This window comes from Andrographis paniculata, unplaced genomic scaffold (genome assembly GCF_009805555.1).
Source record: "Andrographis paniculata isolate CXL003 unplaced genomic scaffold, ASM980555v1 Contig80END, whole genome shotgun sequence".
Taxonomy (NCBI): Eukaryota; Viridiplantae; Streptophyta; class Magnoliopsida; order Lamiales; family Acanthaceae; genus Andrographis; species Andrographis paniculata.
In genome coordinates, this window is record NW_026137618.1 from 5,349,145 (window position 1) to 5,367,687 (window position 18,543).

Consider the following 18,543-nt stretch of genomic DNA (forward strand, 5'->3'; position numbering starts at 1 on the left):
AAGGGCAAAAAACAGCAAGCAATCACACTCAGACTGCAACTCCAGTATGTATTTATTTTTGTCTTTCCCTTCAAATATCCATACAAGAAAAATTGTAAATGAGGATGCAAATATTATCAGAACTGTACAGAAACTCCCCATGCCATTTATGTGAAAATAGAAAATAATGATTTTGTTTTTGCATGGACAACATCTTGGTTGTATAGTCAACCGATGATAGTTTTTTGGTCGTGAATAGGGTTTGAGAGATTTGTTTATAGAGAGAAAATATTGTTTGATAGTTTCACCCTTGCCTCATCCACTCTCCATATTTTGAATGAGTGTTTAGCACTATAACCCGTTGAAGGTCTTTTCGGAGATGGGAGGAATCGGAGTTTTAATCGAATGAGATGATCAAACTTTGAGCAACTTTGCTCTGTAGTAACAACTTGAACATGTTGAGAGAATTTTCAATGTAGGTCATTGTAGAAGTATACATTGAAGGAGTTATAGTTATTAAGTTTTATAATCATGGTGAATTATAGTAGAACTTCTCTTTTATTAGAATATTCCGGATGTAGGTTGGTTTATAATCGAATCGTATTACCAAACACCCTGCCTCATTTACTAGTTTGAAAGTTTATGCTTATATCTTTGGCAATAAGTTGTTATAATTGTGATATAACCATATTTTGGGAGTTGACCCTAGTTTAGATGTTTGAAGAAATTTTGGTGGAACATCCATTTTGCAACAATATCAAATATTTATTTTTATGTGAATATTTTCGAAGTATTTTATCTCAAAAATATTAAAATTCAAAACATAAATAAACAAAAAATACAAGTAAAGTAACCGTAAATTTTTAAGAATTATATATATATATAATTGAATAATAAAAAACAATTTTTATACAAAATAGTAATTCTATATATATCAAAATTATAAAATAAAAAAAAAAATCTTTAAAGAAAACATTTATATTCAATATTTGATATTTATTGTTTAATATGTATTTATCAACTTATTTGTTCTATTTATATTGTATTTACATAATTATTTTAATATGCAATATTCGCATTCTTTATAAAAATAGTTTTTTAAATAAAATATTACATTCAATATACTATTTAAATTAAAATTCTAAAATGCTATCAAATAAACATATTTTTTAAATATAAATTTGAGACAAATATATTTTTAGTTTTGTAGATATCAAATTTTTTAGAAAACTATTTAGAGCACAATTGACCCATGTAGTAAATTTGTTTAGAAAAATCCAAAAGTGTGGATATTGGTTTTCATAAGCATCAAGTAAGCAAAGAGGCAATAACTCCATTAATATTTTAGTAATTTAAGTAAAATATTTATAAAAATAATTTTATATCTAATTTGTAGTCGACTAAAAAAATCATATTAAAGCCCAATTTTTAGGCGGTTTTCTTTTTTAAATAAAATACACACATCTTACAAAATTAAATTCATACCATTTTGTGTTAAAAATTAACAACTAAAGATTATATATAAAATTATTCTACAAGTAAATTATATAACACTGTATTTTATTTATTGCTTGAAATTAGACTGTGTTAATTTAAAATTTGAAGAAAATATCCTATTTGTCCAAAAATAGTGTTTGATTCTAAATAAAAATCTAAATTACATGAATTTTGTATAAAATATTTTAAATAATTTTTAAATAATTGATCAATCATTTATTTTTATAATATTTTTTTTTAAAAATCAGATAATAATTTCTCTTAAAAAAGATAAAATGAATGATTAATCAATTATTTATTTATTTATTTATTTATTTTATTTAAAAAATTATTTAAGATATATATATTTTTTTGGTATCAAACTTGCATTATTGGGTTCGTATTTACAATCAAATATCAGTTTTGGACGTATAAAATGTTTTGTACAAACTTTAAATTAACACATGAAAATTTTGTGCAGTAAATAAATATATGATGTTTTATTCATTTATACTAAATACATATTGGAGTGTTATATGATTTATTATTTATTTATTTATTTTGTATAAACTTTATTTAGAAGACCAAAATGAGAATATATACCACATAAGTGATTAAATATACATTAATAACTAAAAATTTTCTAAATAATTGAGTCGACAAAATCGAGGGATTGAATCCAAAACAAACAAAACTAACACCAAAACACTAAACAACTCTCTATTTCTTGGCATGATTCGAATGTTTACAAAGACACAATCACAAGAATCCAAAATCAAAATGATTTATGAACCAAACAAGAACTATTCGATCAAACTTTCGAACCCAACAAAATTCCCCAAACGGATCTCCCAATGCACAAAACCAATTAATCACTTAGAAAAAACCTCCCAAAGACCAACAATTTCTTGGCAACAAACCCTAATTTATTACCTCCATAAACCTCATTTTTTTGTCTCCCCTCACATACTCTTCCTCACATTTTTTTTCATTTTTTTTTTCAATAATTTTTTTTAGCTATGAAGACTAATAATTCCGGCGAGGGCCGCCGCCCCGACATGGTGATCGACATCGGCCGGCCGGTGGATCTCGCCGGAGGGCTCGAGTTTTCCGGTTTAACGTACACGGTGATCAAGAACATGAAGGACGCAGATGGGCGTTGGACTAAGCAAGAGGCCGACTTGTTGCACGAGATCACGGGGTACGCGCCGAAGGGTTGTGTCACGGCGGTAATGGGCCCGAGCGGGGCCGGGAAGTCGACATTTTTGGATGCGTTGGCCGGGAGGATTTCTTGGGAGAGCTTGGCCGGGATGGTTTCCCTGGATGGAGTCGAGGTTAGTCCGAGCTTGATCAAGAGGACATCGGCGTATATAATGCAAGATGACCGGCTTTTTCCGATGCTCACAGTCTACGAGACGCTCATGTTCGCCGCTGATTTCCGGCTCCGGGGAGTGTCGCGGGCCGACAAAAGACAACGTGTCGAAAACCTCATCGAGCAACTTGGTTTAATGGTAACTTGATCTTTAAGCTTTGTATTAAATTTATAAGATTTTAAATAAAAATATACTCCCTCTGTCCCACTTACTGTATCCACATTGCTGTTTTTGTCCGTCTCACATCTCATGTCACTTTTCTTTTTTGGAAAATGATTATACACTTTAATTTCATTTTAAATTTTTTTATTTTATAATTTTTAAAATTTTAACTAGAGTAATTAGTTATCTTAATCTTAATCTATAATTATTTATATTATAGAATAATTATTACTAATTATATTTATTCTAAATTCTCATGTCTACTGTAACTTGAACACGGTACATGGAACGGAGGGAGTATTATTTTATCACATAAAAGATTAAGTTTGTTTATTTAGCATTTATAGGTGGAACTATTTTTTATAAGTATTATAAAAATATATATAATATATACATATTAATATAATATATAATGTGTATTTTATCAACTTAAAAAATAAAAAAAAAAATCAACCATTAAATTTGAAATATTATTTTTTCTATTAACAATCCAATCCCATAAAGAATACTTACTTCTAAAAACACAAAGTGAACAAAATAATTACTCCCTCCGTCCCGCAAGAAGGTTGTCATTTAGTTTTTGCATCGTTATACTTAACATTAAAAATTTTCTTAGTCGACCAATATTATTGTATTTGTATTATAAGAGACTAATAAACGTATTTTTGCTTTTTTCTCTTGATTTCTACTGCGTATTGATATAATAATTAATGTTCAAAGATCAATACGCAAAAAGACCATGGCAACTTTCTTGCGGGACGGATAGAGTATATCAAAATAGTATTCAAATAAAAACTCAAATCAAACACTCTATTTTAAATTAGTTTCAAACCATAACTAAGTAAACTATCATATTTTATTCTTTTATATCGGCAAAAAAAAAATCCAAAAAAATCTATTTTTTTTAATATATTTAAAAAATAATAAAAACTTTCACTCAAATAATATAATAATTTTCAAAAATACATTAGTAATTCACAGTAATAATGGTAAAAATTCTGTAATATTAAAAATGTAAGTGTTTGGTTTCTATTTGAAACTAAAATTACATATTACTATTTATTACATAATTTTCAATAAAAATAAAGTAAATTAATTGAAGTTTTGAAAATAAACTGTTAATTAAAAAAAATTTAATTTTTATAATAAAAACTTATTATTTCTTTACCATGGATTTGCTTTTAATTTTGTGTTTGCCTTAAATAGTAGTTTAATTTGATATTTTATATAAAATTTGATATATTTTTTTTTTATATAGAAAATCATAAAAGTAAATAGTAAACAAATTTATAACAAATACTCAAACCTAACCATCGTTATACTTATTGCCAATAGTCAGCCAGAAACACATACATCGGCGATGAGGGGACGAGGGGAGTCTCTGGAGGCGAGCGGCGCCGTGTCTCAATAGGCGTCGACATAATACACGGACCGCCCCTACTATTCTTGGATGAGCCAACCTCCGGACTCGACTCTACAAGCGCTCATAGCGTCATCGAAAAGGTCCACAACATAGCCCGCGGGGGTAGCACCGTGGTCCTAACCATCCACCAACCCTCGGCTCGGATCCAACTCCTCCTCGACCACTTGATCATCTTGGCTCGCGGCCAACTCATGTACCAAGGACCGCCAAAAGACATGACGCCCCATTTGGAGCGAATGGACCGTAAGGTCCCAAAAGGCGAAAGCTCCATCGAGTATTTCATTGACGTCGTGCAAGAATACGATCAATCTGAATTCGGGGTCGAGGCTTTGGCCAAGTATACGCTCACGGGGGTCAAACCACCGCCACTTTTTACACACGACGAGATGCCTTCGCCGGCCGGCCACTCTTTTCCGACCCGACCAAATGGCCACCACCACCACCGCCACCGCCCTCCGGCGGCGGCCGGAGCCACGCCTAAACGCCTCCCTTTGCAAACACTTAAACATGGATTTGATCATAGTGTTAGGAGCCAATATTCTTGGAGTGTTAGCCAATCCATGACTTTTACACCGGTTAGGAAATATGGAGATCAGAGGACCCTAGCTCAGAAAAGGTACGTATCATTTTTAATAAAAATATATAAGTAATATTATATAATTTATTTTTATATTAAAATATATTCATTATTTTATACATGTGAATTTTTTTTGACGGGATGAAAAGACAACATGTGAATAAGGATGGTACAATAAGGATGATACAAAATAATAGTAAAATATTAAATTTTTGTTGTATCAAAAATTTTGATACGATATGGTATCATATCAAAATTTTTTGATACGATAACTATATACCGTCTGATATTTATAGTATATATCAAAAATATCATATACTATTTTGATATTTCGGTATAAATTAATATATTGATACGGTACTATAATCGGCTATACCAATTTGTCATTATGATATCGGTAAATATATCGATGTATATTTTTAACATATTTGAAAACTTTAGTACGATATACAATATGATAACAAGCTATTCTAATGGTTTTTCCCACATTATATCATATATTAAACTTATCTTATATCGTTTAATTCTGATACCACTTGTTTGAATTTTTCGTTGCAGTCCCTCTCGCGGGTACTATGCGTACTCAAGCGACGTCCTACAAGGGACCCCGACGCCTCGTAGTAGCGACTACACCGTAAACGAAGACGACTACATAACACATAGTAGCTTATACCCGAGCGACCTCCCGCCCGACCGTCGCCACCACCTTGTCGGCCCCAAGTTTGCGAACTCGTTCTTCTACGAGACGTGGATACTCATGCGGCGCAACTTCATCATCATCATGAGGACGCCAGAGCTTTTCCTCTCCCGTCTCGTCGTCCTCACGTTCATGGGGATCATGATGGCAACGTTGTTTTGGCATCCGAAGGGCGACTCACAAGGGATAACGAATCGGATAAGTTTCTTCATCTTCACCGTTTGCCTCTTCTTCTTCTCGTCCAACGATGCCGTCCCGGCGTTTATCCAAGAGCGGTTTATATTCATCCGGGAGACGTCGCACAACGCATACCGATCGTCGTCGTACACCGTCGCCGGCCTCGTCACCTACCTCCCGTTCCTCGCCCTTCAGGCGGCCTTGTACGCCGTCATCGTATGGTTCCCATTGAAGCTCGAGGGCCCGTTCGTCTACTTCCTCCTCGTCCTCTACATGTCCCTACTCTCGACAAACTCGTTCGTCGTGTTCATTAGCTCGATCGTACCAAACTACATTCTCGGATACGCGGCCGTGATTGCGTTCACCGCGCTCTTCTTCCTCTTCTGTGGATACTTCTTGGACAGCAACGCAATCCCCGGGTACTGGAAATGGATGTATTACGTCTCCACGATGACCTACCCGTACGAGGGGCTGCTGATGAACGAATACGAGACGAGCAATCCGTTCGGCGGGATCCAAGGATACAACATTCTGAAATCGCTAGCCATAGGGACGAAGGCGAACGAGAAATGGGAGAAGATCTACGCGATGCTCGGGTGGGCGGTCTTGTACAGAGTTCTTTTCTACATCGTGCTTCGATTCTTCTCCAAGAATCAACGGTCGTAGATATACCTGCAGCTCAAAAACAGAGTAACATCGTACGATCGTGTCATGTACTTCACCTACTTACATTTTTTTCGAAGTACAACACAACTAATGCACACGACGCAATATACCCATCTTTGATCGAAGAAAAGAATCGCAATCTTCATGTCAAAACTAAGACTCGAACATTCGATTAATGAAAGAATCTACTATAGTATCGCGAAGGAGAATGAGCTTTACACGCAATAAATAGTGAGCTATACCTCTTCAATGGCTCATTTCAACACAAGTATCAAAAAGCCTTTCAAAATATGGGACGATTATCAATCAATCGATGCAAAAACAAAAGACATAATTACTCTCTACCAAAGGTCCATCATGTATAAATTAAAAACTGTCCTAAGGAAGTTTAATGGCCTCTCGAACCTTAATCTTCACCCCTGTTGTCTTCATTGTCTTGCTCGCCTTCATCCTCGGAGTCATCGTCACCATGCTCCTAAATGTTGTAGATAATGTTTTAGAAAATCAAACTAATCCGTAACATGTTTTCTTGGTAACAAAAAGCAATGACGAAAATTTTCCTACTTATCATATACGCAGGTGTGCTAAGTTGTGCTTTCGCACTTGTTTTCATAATATGCAAATATACAAAAAAATATTTTTTTCGTCTTAAACACATTACACCAAGAACCTAATTTTGATTCGAAATTTTTTAAGGGTTATAACAAAATGTCGACATTTAAGCAAAAGCTGCAATCATGTCGACATTTTCTAACAAAATGTAAGGAGATTATGCACTTACTTCAGCATCGTCATCATCTTCGTCATCATCAATTCCAGGAAACTCTTCCTCGTCGCCGTCCTACAAGAAGAAAATTTACAACAATGATAAATAAATATCACATTTGAGCAGAGTAGAATAAAAATAAAATAAAACCAAGGCGCCGGATAAATTACATTGTTAAAGTACGTAATAGGATTTGGCCACAAATCATCCTTAATGACATCAGCCACCTGCCACATAATTTCAGGTAAAAGTTATTTTAGTTAGCTCAGAAAACCATCATTTCGATGTATATATATACTTAAAGCTCTTCAATTCCATCACAAAAGTTACCTCATCCACAATTCCAAAAATATCACCTTTATACTCCGCATTGCTGAACCAGGCAAAGAAGCTGCATTTGTAGAAGTGAAATAAGATCGTTGAGATATATATTTTATACATCTTTTGGTTTTAATTATTTAGATTTGATGTTTATTATTTCGGCATATCTACTTAATTATCCATTTTGTACCATCCCTAATTTCATTATTAATGAATAAGTTCGACTTTCTACCAAAATATATCATGGTAGCAGAAGTAGTTCTCGTCGGGTATATCCTTATAACCCTCGATTCTACCCGGAGATACTTGGGCTTTTTTTTTCTATTATTTCTTCCCACACATGTTCCCAAAAAAATTAATACACTACACACATTTATTATTTTTATATTCTCTACACAATTCCCTACATAAAAATTTTTTTTTTCCAACAATCTCACAAAACAAACACATCCTCAAATCTACGGCACTATGGTGTAGTTGCACCTCGCATTCAAACTTGAAATTTAGCGCTAATACCTCCAAAAAGCCATGTTTAACTAAGTTTTAGATAGTAGCAATTTTTTTTTAGTTCGAGTGAATTCATATCCCAAACGAACCCAAAAACGAATGAATATAAGCATTGCAAAGAAGCAGCCCGTCATTGCCAAAGAAAGAGGAGTAAAGAGACTACCTTTCGTCGACAAGAGGGCGTTTGTTCCCTTTCGCATCTTCAGGAACACCATTAGAAATGCCCTTCATATGTCCAAATTTATACAATGAATTCAAAACACGGTATACAAAATGTTTAGCTCTTCAAAAGCACCAATGCAAGAGAGCTTACCGCCCCTTCTTTCCATTTTATAGATGTTGCGGTGACTTTCGTCATCCCATCCTCTTGGAAGGCAAAAGTCTTTGTGAGCTTACTATCCTCAAAGTACGGATTTGGGTTGAATTCCTGAACAGATTTACGAATCAAACTCAAATCAAGTCATTTTCACAATAAATTACCATGTGATTGTAAGTGATAGAGCACTCACAAATGAGATGGAGTAACCAGATTTCACATCTTTGAAATCTTCAACTTCAAGGTTGCTTAGGTGCTTGAAAATCTAGAACAAGTAAAGGGAAGCCAGCCACGGGTTTATGCAAACACACACATACCAAGTACAAATTATGCTTTTAGAATTAGAAATCAGAGCAACAATAATTCTTAATGACGAATTACATACCTTTTGGTCTTCTTCATTCAACATATCACAAAGGGCAGGATGACTCATAAACTGTGGACACAATCCATTGCAACAAGAGTTAAGTGTGTGTTCCAAAGCTTGGGGAAAGAAAGATGGGAAATGACAAAATACTATTCGACGCGATATAATTAGGTGTTTGATGTGATGCCTTGAATGAAAAATAAATTCTGAGTATAATGTAATGGTTTGGAACGGAAATAAATTCCTGTAGATTTATAGTATAAAATAGGGTTGTGAAAACATAACCAAACAAATCTTGAGCTAAGACAAGCACTAACCGCAGTCAACCAAAAATCGGGAATGGATTTGATGACATCATTCCGCCTATCATAGATAGGTTTGCGTATCTCATTATACTTTTGTTCCACTTCCAAGACTTTTTCACTCGCTTCTTCGTTGATCTGAAAGCACACAAGGAAGACAATATTGCTCATAGTGTCAGCATCGGCTCCAAGAAAAATAAAATAAATAAAAAAATAATGATAATAATAATAATAAGAGAATACCTGAACATAACATATTAACACATGCAGCTTTCAGATTTGTGTAATGCCTCTTAATCAAAAAGAAAACTAATCAATTTACCGCCGGGAATTCACACAAAGTACAAACGACTTCATCCTTTTTTTTTTTTTTTACGGCAACTGTAACATAGCTAAGCTAATGGTTTGACAAATGCTTCACAAAATGATAATTTTTAATTGGTCGAATTTCACTCCTTTGGGTTAAATCAACAAAGAATTTGGGTAAACCTATATATTGACATTATCAGAAATGGAAAAAATTAAACATAGAAACACTCCTTCCGTTTTTATTTTTACATTCTACAGCACATTCCATTTTTAAGTCAAACTTTTCATTATCAAAACAACCAAAAAACACCGAAACAAAACCAAAACAAAAGTGTCACACTTTATTGAAACCATAAACAAATTTGACTGCGAAAATCTCAAACTGAGGAAGCCTCCGGGTACATTTAGAATTTCAGAGTTGCACATTATTAATAATGAAATTGGAGCCTACATACAAAACATACCAAATAAACTTAAATAACTACATAATCTAATAAATATAACCAAATAATAACGATTTAATCTAAAGAATCATAACAAATGGTGTGTTTACCCAACAAAAAAATTGGACACACTTAACGATTAATATTACTAAGAAAAATACAATGTATACACTCCATCACACAATCCATATCCTATCTATTAACAAAAAAAAACTACAATTCAGCTCAAAATATTAATATATTTTTTATTACCTATATTAAATATAAAAAAATATCTCAAACAAGGAAACACAAATCTGTAACAGAGGATATATCATGGATCAAAGTTTAAGTCTTTTACAATATCAAACAATTATTTCAATTCAAAATTTTAGTATTCAAAAAAACAAATCCAAAATTCAAACCCCAAACAAACACACCTAAAGATTTCTAGACTTTCGGGAAAGGGGATTCAATCAGTAAATAAATCTCATCCAATTTAGAGAACAATTGAAATCAGAAGTTACTTTTTCAAGCTCATCTTGAACTTGCTGAAGCTTTTCGATGGAGACGACGAGCTCTCTGTCAATTACTTCGGCGCCATTGTTTGCGCCTTCCAATTCCCCTGTCTTCTGCTTCTTTCCTTTGTCTGCTCCCATTTGCAATCCGAAAAGCGACGTTGTCAGAGGATTTCGGCAGGATTTTTGAATTTGGGGAAGAATTTCGTTAAACCCTAGATAAACCCTTCTCCCTCTCTCCCTCGGCGGGTGTTCTGTGGTCTTACTCTGACAACTGATTTTATTTGTAAGAAATGGAAGTGCGCCCGGGCTGCTGCGCTAGGGTTTCGACCAAAACCTAATACGATAATAATAATAATAATAATAATAATAATAATAATAATAATAATTTAATATCTTATCCATGTGTAAATTTTTATTATTATCTTAATATAGAATATTTTTAATTTTCTACATTTATTTTTATTTATATAAATATATTTTTTTAAAAAAAATTTAATTTATAGATTATTAAAATTCAAAAAAAAAAGGGATAAAATTAAAGGATAAAATAATTTAAATTAAACCATTTCAAAATATAAAAAAGTAATACTTGCAATTTATTGAAAAGACTGTGTCAAAAATAATAGGAAGGTGTTTATTTATTATTCATAGTTAATTTTTTTTTTTTTTCTGTAAAATATGAAAAATTATTATAAAAATAATATTTTAAGTATTTTTTGTTTACTTAATTATGCTTATGTGAAACTACATAAATTTTATGTAGGTTTGCCTAAATTAATTCAAATCCTATACTAACTTCAAATGTCTTTAAATCTTATTTGCCGCACATTATTCATTTAATATAACTTATAAAACACCTTTAAAAACTAGTAAAATTTTTCAATCCTCACCCACTCGTGAAAACATTTGGGCAATGAGCAAATTTTGTATTAGTCTTTGTAAATGTATAAAGGTATTTTTATAATACTATCTTCGTCCGACTCTAATGGTCGTATTTATTTTTTGCGTTTTAATATTTGAATATTAATTACTTTCTCCGTCCCGAATATTTTGTCCACGTTACTGTAGACATGGGAATTTAGGAGGGGTATAGTTAGTAAATAATTAAAAATATATTAGTGAAAATAATTATCGTATAATTAAAATAATTATAAATTAAGATTAAGATAATTGATTAGTATAATTAAAATTAAAAAAAATTATAAATTAAATTTTTAAAAATAAGATTAAAATGTATAATTATTTTCCAAAAAAAAAAATGACAAAATAAATGGAATGGACGGAAATTGATTAAATTTTTAAAAATAAGATTAAAGTATATTAGTAAGTTTTTAATTTTCGTTTGCATACGTATTTAATATGCCGGTTTTATGAAATGTATTGAAATCCTCTTAGCTTTAGGGCATAAATAAGTGAAATAGTTTCGAGTACATTATATTTTTAAGATTAATTGTCCAATATCTCTAATAGAAGCTTATATATATAGAACATATATAAGTCTTCATATGCCTAAGCATATTACTGATTCTATGGATACTTTTTAGCAATATATTTATTTCTATGGATACTTTTAGTAATATATCTATGATCATATTTTTTGTATTTAGCCATCATGTGTACTTGATCGTTAGGTTTATCAATAATTAAAAAAAAAAAAACTTAATTATTGTTGATTCCTCCAACCTCTTCTTCACTATATTCAAATTGTACAATAGGATACTAGATGGTTAGGATCATTTTTGTTCTTTTTATTATACACCGAAAAATTTAACAAAAATCAAATTATCAATAAAATAAAAATTTAGACATATTATTACTATAAAAAAATAGTATATTAGTAACGGAATTCCATCTCTCTGAACGATAAGGCTTACTGGATTTCTCGCGTTGATGCGGGTTCGTCGGCGCCCGTGCGCGAATCCTCGTTCGCAATATACGGCTGGACGACGGGTCCGTGAACCGCGTACAAGGTCGTCGTTCGCGATTTTTGGCCGTGACATGCATCGCAGGAAATCCATTTTCGCTGCCTACATATTCGTAAAAAATCCGCGCAGGAGTTTTTTTGGGAAGCCCACTCTGTCTCGATGGACGGCCTTTCCGGCATTCGTACGTCGGGTCACGAATTCGCTGTTGTCTGCCGGGGCAGACATCGACAATGATCCTTTCGCAGGTTCAACTACAGAATCCTAGTTACGAGTTCTCTTTTTTCTGAACGATAAAGCTTACAGGACTTCTCGCATTGACGCGAGTTCGTCGGCGCCCGTGCGCGAATCCTCGTTCGCTATATACGGCTGGACGACGGGTCCGTGAACGGCGTACAAGGTCGTCGTTCGCAATTTTTGGCCGTGACATGCATCGCTAGAAATCCATTTTCGCTGCTTACATATTCGCAAAAATCCACACAGGAGTTTTTTGGGGCGCCCACTCTGTCTCGATGGACAACCTGTCTGGCATTCGTACGTTGGGTCACGAATTCGTTGTTGTCTGCCGGGGCATACATCGACAATGATCCTTTCGCAGGTTCAACTACAGAATCCTTGTTATGAGTTCTCTTTTCTCTGAACGATAAGGCTTACAGGACTTCTCGTGTTGACGCGGGTTCGTCGGCGCCCGTGCGCGAATCCTCGTTCGCTATATACGGCTGGACGACGGGTCCGTGAACGGCGTACAAGGTCGTCGTTCGCAATTTTTGGCCGTGACGTGCATCGCTAGAAATCCATTTTCGCTGCTTACATATTCGCAAAAATCCGCACAGGAGTTTTTTGGGGCGCCCACTCGATCTCGATGGACGCCTGTCCGGCATTCGTACGTCGGGTCACGAATTCGTTGTTGTCTGCCGGGGAAGACATCGACAATGATCCTTTTGCAAGTTCAACTACAGAATCCTTGTTACGGGTTCTCTTTTCTCTGAACGATAACGCTTACAGGACTTCTCGCGTTGACGAGGGTTCATCAGCGCCCGTGCGCGAATCCTCGTTCGCTATATACGGCTGGACGACGGGTCCGTGAACGGCGTACAAGGTCGTCATTCGCAATTTTTGGCCGAGACATGCATCGCTGGAAATCCATTTTGTTGCCTACATATTCGCAAAAATCCGCGCAGGAGTTTTTTGGGGCGCCCACTCGGTCTCGATGGACGGCCTGTCCGGCATTCGTACGTCGGGTCACGAATTCGCTGTTGTGTGCCGAGGTAGACATCGACAATGATCCTTTTGCAGGTTCAACTACAGAATCCTTTTACGAGTTCTCTTTTCTCTGAACGATAACGCTTACAAGACTTCTCGCGTTGACGCGGGTTCGTCGACGCCCGTGCGCGAATCCTCGTTCGCTATATACGGCTGGACGACGGGTCCGTGAACGGCGTACAAGGTCGTTGTTCGCAATTTTTGGCCGTGACGTGCATCGCTGGAAATCCATTTTCGCTGCCTACATATTCGCAAAATTCGCGCAGGAGTTTTTTGGGGCGCCCACTCGATCTCGATGGACGCCTGTCCGGCATTCGTACGTCGGGTCACGAATTTGTTGTTGTCTGCCGGGGCAGACATCGACAAGGATCCTTTTGCAAGTTCAACTACAAAATCCTTGTTACCAGTTCTCTTTTCTCTGAACGATAACGCTTAGAGGACTTCTCGCGTTGACGCGGGTTCGTTGGCGCCCGTGCGCGAATCCTCGTTCACAATATACTACTGGACGATGGGTCTGTGAACGGCGTACAAGGTCGTCGTTCACAATTTTTGGCCGTGACGTGCATCGCAGGAAATCAATTTTTGCTGCTTACATATTCGCAAAAATCCGCGCAGGAGTTTTTTTTGGGCGCCCACTCTGCCTCGGTGGACGGACTGACCGGCATTCGTACATTGGGTCACGAATTCATTGTTGTCTGCCGGTGCGGACATCGAAAATGATTCTTTCGCAGGTTCAACTATAGAATCCTTGTTGTGAGTTCTACTTTCTCTAAACAATAAGGCTTATTGGACATCTCGCGTTGACGCGGGTTCGTCGGTGCCCCTGCGCGAATCCTCGTTCGCAATATACTGCTGGACGACGGGTTCATGAACAGCGTACAAGGTCGTCGTTCGTGATTTTTGGCCGTGACGTGCATCGCAGGAAATCAATTTTTGCTGCCTACATATTCACAAAAATCCGCGCAGGAGTTTTTTGGGGCGCCCACTCTGCCTCGGTGGATGGCCTGACCGGCATTCGTACGTCGGGTCACGAATTTGCTGATGTCTGCCGGGGCAGACATCGACAATGTTCCTTTCGCAGGTTCAACTATAGAATCCTTGTTACGAGTCCTCTTTTCTCGGAACGATAAGGCTTACTGGAATTCTCGCGCTGACGCTGGTTCGTCGGCGTCCCTGCGCGAATCCTTGTTCGCAATATACGGATGGACGACGGGTCCGTGAACAGCGTACAAGGTCGTCGTTAACGATTTTTGGCCGTTACGTGCATCGCAGGAAATCCATTTTTGCTGCCTACATATTCGCGAAAATCCGCACAAGAGTTTTTTGGGGCGCCCACTCTGCCTCGATGGACGGCCTGTCCGGCATTCGTACGTCGGGTCACAAATTCGCTGTTGTCTACCGGAGCAAACATCGACAATGATCCTTTCGCAGGTTCAACTACAAAATACTTGTTACGAGTTCTCTTTTCTCGGAACGATAAGGCTTACTGGAATTCTCGCGTTGATGCGGGTTCGTCGTCGCCCCTGCGCGGATCCCGTTCGCAATATACGGATGGACGACGGGTCCGTGAACGGCGTACAAGGTCGTCGTTAACGATTTTTGGCCGTGACGTGCATCGCAGGAAATCCATTTTTGCTGCCTACATATTCGCGAAAATCCGCACAGGAGTTTTTTGGGGCACCCTCTCTGCCTCGATGGATGGCCTGACCGGCATTCGTACGTCGGGTCACGAATTCGCTGTTGTCTGCCAGGGCAGACATCGACAATGATCCTTTCGCAAGTTCAACCATAGAATCCTTTTTACGAGTTCTCCTTTCTCTAAACGATAAGGCTTACTGGACTTCTCGCGTTGACGCGGGTTCGTCAGCGCCTCTGCGCGAATCCTCGTTCGCAATAAACGGCTGGACAACGGGTCCTTGAACAGCATACAAGTTCGTCATTCGCGATTTTTGGCCGTGACGTGCATCGTAGGAAATCAATTTTTGCTGCTTACATATTCACGAAAATACGCGCAGGAGTTTTTTTGGGCATGCACTCTGCCTCGGTGGACGGCCTGACCGGCATTCGTACGTCGGGTCAGGAATTCGCTGCTGTCTGCCGGGGCAGACATCGACAATGATCCTTTCGTAGGTTCAACTATAGAATCCTTGTTACGAGTTCTCCTTTCTCTAAATGATTAGGCTTACTGGACTTCTCGCGTTGACGCGGGTTCGTCGGCGCCCCTACGCGAATCCTCATTCGCAATATACGGATGGACGAAGGGTCCGTGAACAGCGTACAAGGTCGTCGTTAACGCTTTTTGGCCGTGACGTGCATCGTAGGAAATCCATTTTTACTGTCTACATATTCGCGAAAATCCGTAGAGGTGTTTTTTGGGGCTCCCACTCTGTCTCGGTGGACGGACTGACCGGCATTGTTACGTCGGGTCACGAATTCGCTGTTGTTTGCCGGGGCAGACATCGACAATGATCATTTCGCAGGTTCAACTATAGAATCCTTTTTACGAGTTCTCCTTTCTCTAAACGATAAGGCTTACTGGACTTCTCGCGTTGACGCGGGTTCGTCGGCGCCCCTGCGCGAATCCTCGTTCGCAATATACGGATGGACGACGGGTCCGTGAACGCCGTACAACGTCGTCGTTAACGATTTTTGGGCGCGACGTGCATCACAGGAAATTCATTTTCGCTGCGTACATATTCTCGAAAATCCGCACAGGAGTTTTTTGGGGCGCCCACTCTGCCTCGATGGATGGCCTGACCGGCATTCGTACGTCGGGTCACGAATTCGCTGTTTTCTGCCAGGGCAGATATCGACAATGATCCTTTCGCAGGTTCAACTATAGAATCAATGTTACGAGTTCTCCTTTCTCTAAATGAAAGGCTTACTGGACTTCTCGCGTTGACGCGGGTTCGTTGGCACCCCTGCGCAAATCCTCGTTCGTAATATAGGGCTGCACGACGGGTCCGTGAATAGCGTACAAGGTCGTCGTTCGCGATTTTTAGCCGTGATGTGCATCGCAGGAAATCAATTTTTGCTGCTTACATATTCTCGAAAATCCGCGCAGGAGTTTTTTGGGGTGCCTACTCTGCCTCGGTGGACGGCTTGACTGACATTCGTACGTCGGGTCACGAATTCGCTGTTGTCTGCCGGCGCAAAAATCGAAAATGATCCTTTCGCAGGTTAAATTGTAGAATCCTTGTTATGAGTTCTCCTTTCTCTAAACAATAAGGCTTACTGGTTATCTCGCATTGACGCGGGTTCGTCAGCGCCCCTGCGCGAATCCTCGTTCGCAATATACGGATGGACGACGGGTCCGTAAACACCGTACAAGGTCGTCGTTAACGATTTTTGACTGTGACGTGCATCGTAAGAAATCCATTTTTCCTGCCTACATATTCGCAAAAATCCGGGCAGGAGTTTTTTGGGGCGCCCACTCTGCCTCGATGGATGGCCTGACCGGCAATCGTACGTCGGGTCACGAATTCGCTGTTGTCTGCCAAGGTAGACATCGACAATGATCCTTTCGCAGGTTCAACTATAGAATCCTTGTTACGACTTCTCCTTTATCTAAACGATAGGGCTTACTGGACTTCTCGCGTTGACGCGGGTTCGTCGGTGCCCCTGCGCGTATCCTCATTCGCAATATACGGATGGACGACGGGTCCGTCAACAGCGTACAAGGTCGTCGTTAACGATTTTTGACCGCGACGTGCATCACAGGAAATCCATTTTCGCTGCCTACATATTCTCGAAAATCCGCACAGAAGTTTTTTGGGGCGCCCACTCTGCCTCGATGGATGGCCTGACCGGCATTCGTACGTCGGGTCACGAATTCGCTGTTTTTTGCCAGGACAGATATCGACAATGATCCTTTCGCAGGTTCAACTATAGAATCATTATTACGAGTTCTCCTTTCTCTAAACGAAAGGCTTACTGGACTTCTCTCGTTGACACGGGTTCGTCAGCGCCCCTGCGCGAATCCTCGTTCGTAATATAGGGTTGCACGACGGGTCCGTGAACAACGTACAAGGTCGTCTTTCGCGATTTTTGGCGGTGATGTGCTTCGGAGGAAATCAATTTTTGCTGCTTACATATTCTCGAAAATCCACGCAGAAGTTTTTTGGGGTGCCCACTCTGCCTCGGTGGACGGCCTGACTGACATTTGTACGTCGGGTCACGAATTCGCTGTTGTCTGCCGGCGCAAAAATCGAAGATGATCCTTTCGCAGGTTAAACTATAGAATCCTTTCTATGAGTTCTCCTTTCTTTAAACAATAAGGCTTACTGGACATCTCACATTGACGCGGGTTCGTCAGCGCCCCTGCGCGAATCCTCGTTCGCAATATACGAATGGACGACGGGTCCGTAAACACCGTACAAGGTCGTCGTTAACGATTTTTGACTGTGACGTGCATCATAAGAAATCCATTTTTGCTGCCTACATATTCGCAAAAATCTGGGCAGGAGTTTTTTGGGGCGCCCACTCTGCCTCGATGGATGGCCTGACCGGCAATCGTACGTCGGGTCACGAATTCGCTGTTGTCTGCCAGGGTAGACATCGACAATGATCCTTTCGCAGGTTCAACAATAGAATCCTTGTTACGAGTTCTCCTTTCTCTAAACGATAGGGCTTACTGGACTTCTCGCGTTGACGCGGGTTCGTCGGTGCCCCTGCGCGAATCCTCGATCTCAATATACGGATGGACGACGGGTCCATCAACAGCGTACAAGGTCGTCGTTAACAATTTTTGGTCGTGACGTGCATCGCAGAAAATCCATTTTTGCTGCCTACATATTTGCAAAAATCTGCACAGGAGTTTTTTGGAGCGCCCACTCTGCCTCGATGGATGGCCTGACCGGCATTCGTACGTCGGGTAACGAATTCGCTGTTGTCTGCCAGGGAAGATATCGACAATGATCCTTTCGCAAGTTCAACTATAGAATCCTTGTTACAGATTCTCCTTTCTCTATACGATAAGGCTTACGGGAGTTCTCGTG

The 18,543-nt window shown here is 38.4% G+C and overlaps 2 protein-coding genes across 2 annotated transcripts; one reads left to right on the forward strand and one right to left on the reverse strand.

Moving 5' to 3' along the window:
• The first annotated feature begins 2,474 nt into the window (after positions 1-2,474).
• LOC127241008 (ABC transporter G family member STR2-like) lies at positions 2,475-6,575 on the forward strand. The gene is made up of 3 exons (XM_051259882.1): positions 2,475-2,966; positions 4,326-5,029; positions 5,549-6,575. The coding sequence occupies exons 1-3, from the start codon at positions 2,475-2,477 to the stop codon at positions 6,528-6,530; spliced, it is 2,178 nt and encodes a 725-aa protein (XP_051115839.1). The 3' UTR covers positions 6,531-6,575.
• Positions 6,576-6,675: 100 nt separating this feature from the next.
• LOC127241127 (NAP1-related protein 2-like) lies at positions 6,676-10,668 on the reverse strand. The gene is made up of 10 exons (XM_051260032.1): positions 10,368-10,668; positions 9,125-9,247; positions 8,826-8,876; positions 8,634-8,705; positions 8,438-8,551; positions 8,288-8,349; positions 7,627-7,687; positions 7,467-7,523; positions 7,312-7,371; positions 6,676-7,005 (listed from the first exon to the last, which is right to left on the reverse strand). Exons 1-10 carry the CDS (start codon positions 10,497-10,499, stop codon positions 6,937-6,939), a joined length of 801 nt encoding a protein of 266 aa, XP_051115989.1. The 5' UTR covers positions 10,500-10,668; the 3' UTR covers positions 6,676-6,936.
• Positions 10,669-18,543: the final 7,875 nt, after the last annotated feature.

Coding starts and splice junctions, on each gene's coding strand:
- LOC127241008 (XM_051259882.1), top strand. CDS start 2,475: ATGAAGACTAATAATTCCGGCGAGGGCCGCCGCCCCGACATGGTGATC. Junction 2,967..4,325: donor TCGAGCAACTTGGTTTAATG/GTAACTTGATCT, acceptor TATTGCCAATAG/TCAGCCAGAAACACATACAT. Junction 5,030..5,548: donor AGGACCCTAGCTCAGAAAAG/GTACGTATCATT, acceptor TTTTCGTTGCAG/TCCCTCTCGCGGGTACTATG.
- LOC127241127 (XM_051260032.1), bottom strand. CDS start 10,499: ATGGGAGCAGACAAAGGAAAGAAGCAGAAGACAGGGGAATTGGAAGGC. Junction 9,248..10,367: donor TTCAAGATGAGCTTGAAAAA/GTAACTTCTGAT, acceptor GTGTGCTTTCAG/ATCAACGAAGAAGCGAGTGA. Junction 8,706..8,825: donor TGAATGAAGAAGACCAAAAG/GTATGTAATTCG, acceptor TACTTGTTCTAG/ATTTTCAAGCACCTAAGCAA.